Source organism: Vanessa atalanta, chromosome 8, assembly GCF_905147765.1.
Source record: "Vanessa atalanta chromosome 8, ilVanAtal1.2, whole genome shotgun sequence".
Classification (NCBI taxonomy): Eukaryota; Metazoa; Arthropoda; class Insecta; order Lepidoptera; family Nymphalidae; genus Vanessa; species Vanessa atalanta.
This window is the reverse complement of record NC_061878.1, coordinates 10,975,451-10,986,237: the sequence shown is the minus strand read 5'-3', so window position 1 is coordinate 10,986,237 and position 10,787 is coordinate 10,975,451. Positions and strand designations below refer to the sequence as shown.

The following is a 10,787-nucleotide window of genomic DNA, read 5'->3' as shown; positions in this document are numbered from 1 at the left end:
ATGTAGGCATTAAGGAATCTATTTTTATTTTATCATACGATTATCATTGCTCAGTATTTTTAACGTCTCAGTACAAAACCAAACATACCTTTTAGACCCAAACAGGTTTGCTGTAAATAAAAGACTTATTTATATAAAACACAATCAAATTTTATTAAATATCAAATATTGTATTGTCTAACACGATTCCTTAACTATCATGTTTCACATCAATATATAATGGCATAATTATAATACGGTTAATACATTTCAAGGCGAAAGTATAGATGAAAGATTTCACGAAAGAATAGGAAATATTCGATAAAATAAACTAAATATGCAATGTGATGTAAAGATTGATAGAATTTTTCTAATTTATATTGTCACGAAGGAACGAGATTTAGATTATGGTAGCCGCACATAAAATATAAATGCTCTTGATAAAATCCAAAACATTAAAGACAGAGTAAATAGATTTCAATATATTATAATGAATGTAATCGTAGATGAGGTAATTGGTGAAAGAATTTAAAGAATAAATAAGTCTAATAGAAAAGACTGAAAATACCGAAATATTACTAAAGAAGAAAGCACGAAGAACACACTCACGTCATAAATACATACTTGACACAATACATGGGCTTATATGAAAAATCTACGAAAAGTGTTATACATGATTATGACCAAATTACCATGGGTTATATTAGCGCTTACAATCTATTAATATATTAAGGTTTGTGCGCCAAAGCCCTAAGTTGATGACATTTTAAGCATTTTAATTTATGCAATGGACTGTGGACAATAATTCTACTGTAGATGACAACCTATTTCAGTTAAGACGATTTATATCTAACACTGATATGTGATATGATGTGTCTCGTCTTGTTTGGTCGCTACTTAGCCCTGCCTATCTCAATATCGCCAGTACTTCAGGTTACAAGAAAATATACAAATAAATTGGAACTAAAACAAGTTTTTCTCTTAGTCGTAGAAAAGTATTGTCTTAAAACTAGAATTGTCATATCAAAATATAATTCGTTAATAGAAATAATGAAATAGTTATTTTAAATGTTATATGAAAATAATTTGAACAAGTTTGTTTTTAATGATTGAGTAGACAAATAATCCATAATCACTATTCTGTAGCGTCATTCTACACATCGAATTACGTTTGACCATCTCTAAGCTAAGAAAGATTCTAAGCTACACATGTAGCTAGAGCTAGAAATATTGTCAATCCGAAAAGCCCCATCGCTATATTTCGCATGGAAAAGTCGTAAAAATCGTCTAAATTAGCATATTCATTTACTTCTTAAAAACATGGAAGCACTCATGCGGACAGACTGATCGCTGGCTGTTACACTGATACATTTCAAAAGAGTTAATTACTTTACGCCGATTATTATAATTGTATTGATAAGAACTATTTTCTGATATGATACGGTTACATTTTGAGAATTTATTCGCAGAAGGAAAACGAAATTATGTTTTATAGTAACAATAAACAGATGTCAAACATCGAATAATCATAAATGTTAATGGTAAACAGTATTAAAATAACAAACTATTCTAAGACTTAATAAATAACAAAACAAAATAACAGTGGAATGTATAAATAGGTAACAAAAACAAACAGACACTATTCAAGTTTGTCGTTGAGAGCCTGAAATCAGTGAGATCACGTAATCACGAGAAGGAATAGCCATTTTTTCCATTTTGCCACGAGGACAGGTTTAAACTTTAGTGATGGCCTTTAACCGCCGGCTTCTGATGCACCTGTACAAGAAAAAGTATGTAAGAATATCGAAAGTTACACGTATAATATTATAATATTATAAATGGTTACGTTTCGTAAATATTAAAAACAAAATTATATAAAGCAATAGCTGTTGTATTTCGGTTTTTAATGTGAATTTAAAATAGATTTAAATTCAATAGAATCAATTATCTTGTTAAATTTGGGGCCTTTACCTGAGTATTCCGCGATACAGCATGAATGCGCCGTACAAACTAAGGATAATTGTCGCCGTCCACACAACTGCTAATACAGAAGTGCTTCCCTCTGCAGAAAATATATATTTATTTTATATTATGTAATGCTGCCTTTGTTAACAAGATTAACAACCTGTAAATGACATACTAATAGGCAAAGCTCTCTTCCTCCCATAATGGGAAGGAAGGAACGTATTCCTATAAGCTGCTCCACTACGGTTTTAGGTTACGATTATGCGAGTATATTTATAACACAAACTAAGGTATAACGCAATTTTGATTTAATGTTTATAAATGTTTATATCATAATTATCTTAATTAATTTTCAACATTCATCAACAATCTAAAATGTTTATTTAAGATATAAAGTGTGTATAAGTTACCGAGATATCCGTCATGGTAAACGTCTCTACCGCGGCCGAGCCAGGCGCGTCGCGGCTTGTCCTCGTGCGGTTCGACGGCGAGCAAGTCGGGGATTTCGTCGGCGTCTCCGGTGCAGTTTGCCCATTCAATTGTTATGTATCTGCACGAGTATATAAGCAATCGTATCATATATACAATGTAATTTGTTGTTTAGATGTGGCGTGTCCACATCTTATGGTGCACTTTGAACACTTTGAAGTATGAAGGAAGAATGACATTCTCATTTACAAGTATTGAAGGTGTTATTAACAGATAATTGTTATGAGAAACGTTTCTTGGATATTTCATACTTAAAGATTTGTTAGAAAGTAAATAATGAGCGGAATAAACAAAATTGTAACCTGGAACTAGTTCTACAAGCTCGTCGCGGTGGTACGAGCAGTTGCCTGGTGCGAGATCGGGCGCCTCCACGACAAGGTCCCCACGAACCCCAAGGTCCGGGCTGGCCTAACTCGGATTCCTTACATCCACATTCCACTTCACAATCTTCATCCTCCTATTAATACAAAAGATGTATGTTGTGTTACAATTATTATTTAATAAAGAATATTCTAAACGAATATTGTTATGAGTAATATTAGCGCTTTAATATTTGTTCTCCTGAAAAGTGTAATCTTCTACCTGATGGTGTAATGGCGGTGCTACAATCCTGCCGGGGAGCGCAGAGGCACAGCGCCAGGGCTCCAGGTAAGCGTCGGATGCAGGCTCGTCCGTCACGCTTGTCAGCTCGCATCGTGCGTGTGACAATTTGACGCCCCACCCACAGGCAGTTTCCGCTTCCTCTCCCGATGACGTCTAAAAACATCATTCGAATTTATATATACATGAATCAAATATCTCGCAAAACTAATCTTTCTTTTCAAAAATATTGAATCAATAAGTAAATTAATTTCAAAGTATAATTGCAATGCCTATACGTTGTACATATATACATGTATATTTAGCACAAACTTCGGTTTAAATAAGCAGGTGCCCTTGGAATATATCAGGTATCAATAAAACTAATGTTATTGTTTTTATCCTAATTCTTAATCATACTATGGTTCGATTCTGTCATGATGAGGTAGTTAGAGACTACATAAACTAAAAGACTTTCACTAACTCCTTCTAACGACTTAACTAAAATGTTTCAAGATATAAATTGACAAGGTGTACCTGCACGTGACATCCGAGTAGAGGGCGGGCGACGAGTCGGAGGCAGGGTTGTCGCGGGCACGGTGCGTGCTGCTCCGTGGCGGGACAAGCGCGTCCCGGCCACACCGCCATCGTCAAGTGTTGGCTACAACGTATTCAACGATATATCACAGTTCTGACACTATTGATTTTAATTTTTGAAGCCTTCAAGATAGAAGTTTTGCACATATATCATACCAGTTCAATATGAAATTCGTATTACCAAGGTGTTTTGATGTGGTTACTACTTTTAGCTTATTCTAATTTATCGTATCTATAGATTTATGTGGTAACATATTTTTGTTCATTTCAAATATCTTTTCATATAGGAATCGAACTAAATGTTATATGCGTCAACAAATATGTACGTACAACTCATCAAGGATAGAACGGCCGAAGAAAGTGATTTGTTTATCAAGTATTCATATTATATAATACACAATTTTATTATAATGATGATTCATCGAAAAAGTCAATAATGATTAAATATTTAGCATCATTTACACTACTGAACTTCAGAAGTTAATATAAGACTTTCAAGACAAAGACTTCACAATCATCAACCCGAACCTGAGCCAGATTCGCCTCAGGACTGCCGGCCGGGATTGTTATATCCCCTGAATTAAAAGGGGTCCGCCTGGGCGGCCTGCTTATACGTGAATATTAATATTTAAGTGATTCTCTGCTTACCGTATACGTCGCATGTGTCGTGCAGTGGAGGCGTCACCGCAAGAACAGGCAGAGGCATCCCACGCACCCCATTCCCCTACCTCGCAATCGACGCCGCACGGAACGTAGCACCAAGATTCTCGGGCCTCGGTTGCTGTGGCATTCTAAATAAATAACCAATAACGTTAACAAAGTTTTACCACTTTAAACTGATTCGAGTACAGTTCCAAGAATTTAGAGAGACACTCACGGGACAGTATGAATCGTTGACGAACAATCCGTCACTGCGAAGACACCGTACCGATCTTTTCTTAGTTCCCTCTCCACAAGGCGAACCACCTAAAATTTTATTAAATGTTTTTCTAGTATATTAAATAACTTAACAATGGTCAAGGGAATTTTTTTAAAAAAAAATTTACTATGAGTAAGACGTTTAGTATCGCAAAACATCTTTTATTACGTTAAACGAAATGCAAAATTTTAATCTAGGTGCTCATTGAAATTTGTAGCTAACCTAGAGGCTGGCAGTCGTCCCAGGGCGCCACGTGCCAGGAGTAGGAATGCGGCGCACACGGCTCGGCGGCCACGAGGTGCGGGCACGCGGCGCCGCCCTCGTCCGCCGCGCGCAGCACGACACGAGTGCGGTCGCGCCGTCCCCCCCACTTCGTCTGCAGATTTCTTATTGTTTATACCTTCGTGTTGTAGTTTACTCGGCCTATTTATTTACTTGTAGGCACAGTGTCAGCCTATAAGTGACCTATTACTAGACCTATTACTTTTATAACATGTCTATCTTGCTAGCAAAACCAGCGGGAACTAATCGCATCATATTCGACTATATTTATTTACTCATTTCAATTATTATATTTCGTTAAGCCATTCATTTAACTAATGAAACTTCAGATTTAGTAAATACCTGTTCACAAGGGCTCCATTCAGACCAAGTGCTGACAACGCAGTCCGCGGGACAAGGTGCGCGACACGTCGCTTCGCGGGATGGCGCGGGACCCGCACCCGAAGTCTCGCATGTCACATCGTCCAGTTTGTTTCCATCTGCATCTATACATCTATTTGAGAGAAGAAGAGTTTCCTTATATTTTAGGATCGGAAGAACATTATTAAAATATAAGTCACATGATAACGTAATTTTTTGTAAAGTAATTATACTGTTGCTATGATATGCTAACATTTTATATATATATGTATGTTGTAAACAACACAAATATAATTTGGAAATACAAGCAAAAGCACAGCTTAAAATTTCAGTCGCCGGTTTTCAGTACAATTACATTACTTTTTTTATCAAAATTTCAAGTTTCTCGCGATACCCCAAAAATATATTTCGTACCTCTAAGTACTGCTAAGCAGTTCGTGCAGTAAGTGATCATGGATCAATTAAATTACTCTTATTGACTGTGTTTTAATATTTTAGCATGATACTTGGTCTTAAATAAATGCTTTGTATCTTAATCCCTTATCGAATTATAATATAATCGAATATGGGATAAGTGTCTGATCGGACTCACTCTACGGTGCGGTTGATGATGGCGCGGCCGCACAGCGCGTGTCGCGGCGCGCACACCGACCACTCGCTGAGCTCCCAGCGCGGCTCCGGCACCACGCAAGTCGCGCGCTGCAACGTCGCGCCGCATTCGCGACCGCCACCCGATCCTTCTTCTATCACCTCTCTGACAGATCAGGTGACATTGTTAATATTCCAATATAAAATATAAATTTTAAATCTGGTATAGATGATCTTCGATATTATCCTGTAAATATTAAATGTACCTAGTTCTGAATCTGAAAGCAGCCCTGGAGCCAGGCTCAGCAGCACAAGGACCCCAAGCAGCCCAAGCTCCAACGGCGCAGTCTCTGGCACAACGCACGGTGCATGTTCCTCTCAGAAGAGAGCCAAATTCTTCATCATATGTGAATCCGTCAGTTGCTGCTTCGCGCACACGACGAGGACCTGAAACAATTAACAACAGTCGGTGAAAATTGCGTAGACTAAGAAAATATTATTATACTTACAATACAATATTACAATATAATTACAATATTAGTTAAAATTTTAAATAAAGTCATAATTTTACTTGAATGATTTTGTAGTGCGACATAAATTTAACTGTTTTTGTATTCCTATTGTGTTTCGTTTATTTACAAGCAAAATAAAATTTGATGTAATAAGTTTTAAGAAACCTTTTGGACTACGTATAAATATAAATAAAAACAAAAAAAATATTTTTATTTTAAGCTGCTATTTTAACTGCTGCATGACAAATGGTTTATATACCTTCGCTATATGGCCACCAAGAAAACGTCACATAAAATCACCAACTTGCACATTTATATAATATTTATATATTTTTTTTCTTTTTCAGCAGTTCACGGTGTTCTCGAAAATATTTTAATTACGTACCAGTAAGTGGATGATATTTCTTGCATACGTCCATCGGTACATCCCGACCTCCGACCAAACATCGAGCTGCTCTTAAAGACCTCCCCTCACCGCATTCAATTCTGTAATAATATATAGCAAAATTTTTTTTGTAGAAAATACAAAGTATTTAAATTACTTAATAATTAGGATATTTGTAATAATTACCCCGGTGGAAGTATGCAGTCTGAGTCGGCGGGGAGAAGTTCCAAGGTTACATTTTTGCAAATGCATGACGGAACATCAGGATCAGAAGCATCCAAGTACCTAAGATAAAAACAAATAGTTCAATTTTATATTAATTTCAGGTAGTATATAAGGTTTTGATTAAATAATTAGCATGATCTTTGATGCATACTTGAGAGGATCAGCGCAAATGGCATCACAAGTGAGTATCACGAAGGAGTCGCAGGAGACAGTGCAGGCGGCGACACCGGGCGGCACCAACTGACCTGCGCACGCGCCTGCCTCTACGCGATGTGAATCTGACCCGCACCATATACCTATGTACGGGAAAAAGAGGTTAGTAATTAGTAAATTATTATTGTTCCATTAATTATCATCACTTATTTATTTTATTTTTTTCAATAGGACAACCAACAGGAGATACAATATTACACCAAAATAAAAAAAAAACATTTTAAAAATTATCTTGGAAAATGTTCTACTATTTAGAACGAACACTAACAACAGATTGCGATGGTTATTGCGCTTAATTAAATTGTGTTTATGTTTTTGCCATATTTAGGCGAACGGGCAAATGGGCTACCAGACGTGATCACTACTGCCAGATTAGCCTATGAAATCATAACCATTTTTCAAATTATCAATGATCTTTTTGGCTGTAGTTATATAAGTATTTCTCCTTAAAATAAATTACAAGTGGGTGGTACCTACCCAGGCGGGCTTATCACAGGCGGCCATATCTCTACCCTACAATATACATATATCAAGTAATTTTTGATTTTATTATGACTTCGACAGTTTCTCTGAAATTCAACTAAAATATACGATATATGTACATACATAAGTACGTGAAGTAGAATACTATTCTTGAAAAGGCATATATTCGTTATTTAACTTACTTCTTAATCTATAGCCTACACCGCAACGTTGATCTGGGGGCAGCCGGCATGTGCTCCACTCCCCAGCGACCCACGAGGCATCCCGCGAGCGACACGAGCGTGCCACCGGACAGTCTCGAGTCTCTTGTAATGGACCGCAATTGGGTCCACCGTGTACAGTCCGAACTCGAACTTGTTTTCCTGGATCTGATGAAAGTGAAATTTGTATCACTTAGAGATTTTATCGGTATATTCTATCACTAGGGACGTAATTATATTATTCTTGAATTTGAGCTATCAAGAGATTATAATCTATTTTACTGTTTAATATTATTACAATTACTTTTAAGTAGCTATAAATCTGTAAAAGTTAGTAGGAAATATTATACCACAAGTATTAGGGCATGGTGACCACGGCATCCAGGCTTCGACTCTACAGCCTCGCTTGCAGCGAACTGTACATGCGCGACGAGATGCCGGTCGACGAAGAGGCGCGCACCTGGAGGTCACATTATTAGTAGAAAGGAGGTGTAGGGAGATGGTGATAGATGCCCCTTATTGCCCATTATCCTAAAAAATAAACTTTTCTATAGAAACAAAGAGGAAAAAGATATTAGACTACAATCATATTATAATAATGAACGTAAGTAAATATTCAGTTCTTATGCTTTTCAATAAGGAACAATGAGGAACTCCTTGTACGTAATATTAATAAAAAAAAATACTAGTACCGCAGGAAATTTAAACATGAGTTAGGATTTCTGTAAAATGAAGAAAGCAAACGATGGTACAAATTTCAATGATAAAATAAATATATAAAAGTATAAAAACAACTTACAAAGATTCACGAACGACGTCTGCGTTGTTTTGCACACACATGACGTCTCGAGTCATTTCTCCTTCCTCTATGCAGGGTTCTTCATCATCGCTTTCGTTAAATGGTTCACCGTCCTTTGTAAAAAAAAATAGCTATGTATAATAAGTATTCAGGGAAAGTTGCTTTTGATTTGTTTCATACTGTTCAAAGTAAAGTTAAAGGTTATTATAATCATGACGTAGACTTTTGGTTAGAGAATGTCCGTCTACGAGACATACGGACAGACAAACGAAAGATTTATTTACTGAATGTCATGCGGTCGGATTTATATAGTTTCTGTTGCCCGTCGCAGCACAAAGCTTTGTTTAAGTTTATTTATTAACAAATTGTGAGATTAGCTTACCAGTAGATCCGTATAGTTGGTAGCAGGCATATAGTCCTGTCGCCTTCTCTCGCAGGGCCCCCAAGGCGTGGCCAGCCAAGAGTAAGTGGCACACGCGTGCGTGTTGCAAGTTTCGTTCTGTATGAGCTGGTCTTCTAAGGGGCATGGCCAACCGTCTATTGTGAAAGCATTTTCATTATATGTATTTTCCCAGTCTATATCAATTATCAGCTACTTTTCAGGTGACGTTAGTCGTGTTGATTGAGCTTGTTTTTGGTTATTTTCTTTAAAAAAGAACTTACTTATCATGAATAGATTGCTATTGAGTTCAATAGAAACTTATTTATAAAAAGAAATTACGTCAAGCTAATCTTACCACAAGCCTACATATAAAAGACGACAAGAGTTCGTTTTCCATAACATAACGTGTTCACATATGAAAAGGCTTGATATGATATGGCAAGATCGTCATATATGACCAGAATTCTAAAAAGTACTGACTGGGTGCGGAGTGCGCCAGGACGTGTCGGCGGCGCGTGCGTGTGGGGCGCGAGTGTGCGGGCGCGACGCAGGGTGCAGCGCAAGGTGACCACGCGCCCCACGATGACACCACGCAATCGCCCGCGCACGCGATGCGGCAACGTTCACTGCGCGGCGGGGCACCATTCCCGCACCATGCACGCTGTGCTTCTTTCTGATCAGGGAAGAATCATAATAATAATGTTATTTATTTTACGAAAGGGCTTAAACATACGCTAAGACATAACATAAGCTAAGAAAGAGATATCGTATTTAATATTATTACTTGGTGTTGATCCACAATTATAATTATTACAATTGTTTGTTGTTCAATTCTCGTCCATTTGATTATGTTACATTATTTTTTTTACCTTTACATTTTAAGCTTCCAGTACACGTGTGCTTGGCAGACATTGGGCCTATGTGTTGGTTCACAAAGCATTTACACGTTTGCATAATGTACATATTTTCAGTGAATGAAATACTTGGGCATCACGCTGGAAGATCGAAAGAACTCTGAAGAATATATTATGCAATAATATCTTCTTCAGAGCCCTAGCGACTTCCCATCGGTTCATTTATACTTTAAAGCGTTATTATTTGTGCAGAACGTATTGCTACACACGAAAGGAGTGAGTGCGGTACGTAATCAACATGTCAAATTTTAACCTCATATATACGCGCCGAGACTACTCTTCTGAGCACATCACAAGCAAGTTAACTAAAATCATGGCGGTAGAACGAAAGACTAACAACAGTCGATTTGATTAACTTGAATTTACCTAGTATCTACAATTACAAATACTTTTGTTGTTGATTGAAAGTTGCGAGGAAGGAATGGAAAAAAGTTATGCTATGAAAGCCGTGGTCATGAAGATTTGGAATGATTTCGCATGACTGAACACTAACGTTCACTAACTAATGAGATGCATAATGCTTTCGTTTTTTCTAGAGCTGGAGCTGAAACATCGTCTATGCAAAATATCATAAAGAGATTCATAGAGTTTAAGTGGTTCTGGATACGCTTGCGAAGGGTAAAATCTTTTTATCCTGACAGAGCTTTTCCTCGATCGAACAACTGCGAATTCAAACATACCACATGGAATCTTATTAAAACGCCGACGTTATACCCTTACTGAATATATTCGCCGTACCACTAATAAAGTCACGCAAAACTAAAAGCCGCAATCCATTTATTAGACGGTCTACATCCACGTTCACTCAATCAGGAGAGTACGCCTAGAAGAACAATACTTTCATTATAAAACTAATTGATTTGGTATGAACTTGATTATAACTTCTTAAATAATTTAATTAATGCTGGTCCTGCGT

The 10,787-nt window shown here is 37.1% G+C and overlaps 1 protein-coding gene across 2 annotated transcripts in view; it reads right to left on the bottom strand.

Moving 5' to 3' along the window:
* Positions 1-1,068: 1,068 nt before the first annotated feature.
* The window catches only part of LOC125065618 (thrombospondin type-1 domain-containing protein 7A-like), a 76,296-nt gene continuing 66,577 nt past the window's right edge, over positions 1,069-10,787 (bottom strand). For both annotated transcript variants that reach the window (XM_047673343.1, XM_047673344.1), the window contains exons 10-29: positions 9,438-9,630; positions 8,958-9,112; positions 8,576-8,688; positions 8,127-8,236; positions 7,759-7,944; positions 7,032-7,176; positions 6,842-6,940; positions 6,656-6,756; positions 6,025-6,205; positions 5,763-5,924; positions 5,153-5,303; positions 4,751-4,904; positions 4,487-4,575; positions 4,258-4,400; positions 3,550-3,673; positions 3,016-3,189; positions 2,736-2,890; positions 2,355-2,494; positions 1,951-2,041; positions 1,069-1,755 (exon numbers count right to left, since the gene is read on the bottom strand). In XM_047673343.1, coding sequence (XP_047529299.1) covers positions 1,713-1,755; positions 1,951-2,041; positions 2,355-2,494; positions 2,736-2,890; positions 3,016-3,189; positions 3,550-3,673; positions 4,258-4,400; positions 4,487-4,575; positions 4,751-4,904; positions 5,153-5,303; positions 5,763-5,924; positions 6,025-6,205; positions 6,656-6,756; positions 6,842-6,940; positions 7,032-7,176; positions 7,759-7,944; positions 8,127-8,236; positions 8,576-8,688; positions 8,958-9,112; positions 9,438-9,630 — 2,709 coding nt within the window. In that variant the 3' untranslated portion in view covers positions 1,069-1,712. The remainder of the gene's footprint in view (positions 1,756-1,950; positions 2,042-2,354; positions 2,495-2,735; positions 2,891-3,015; positions 3,190-3,549; positions 3,674-4,257; positions 4,401-4,486; positions 4,576-4,750; positions 4,905-5,152; positions 5,304-5,762; positions 5,925-6,024; positions 6,206-6,655; positions 6,757-6,841; positions 6,941-7,031; positions 7,177-7,758; positions 7,945-8,126; positions 8,237-8,575; positions 8,689-8,957; positions 9,113-9,437; positions 9,631-10,787) is intronic.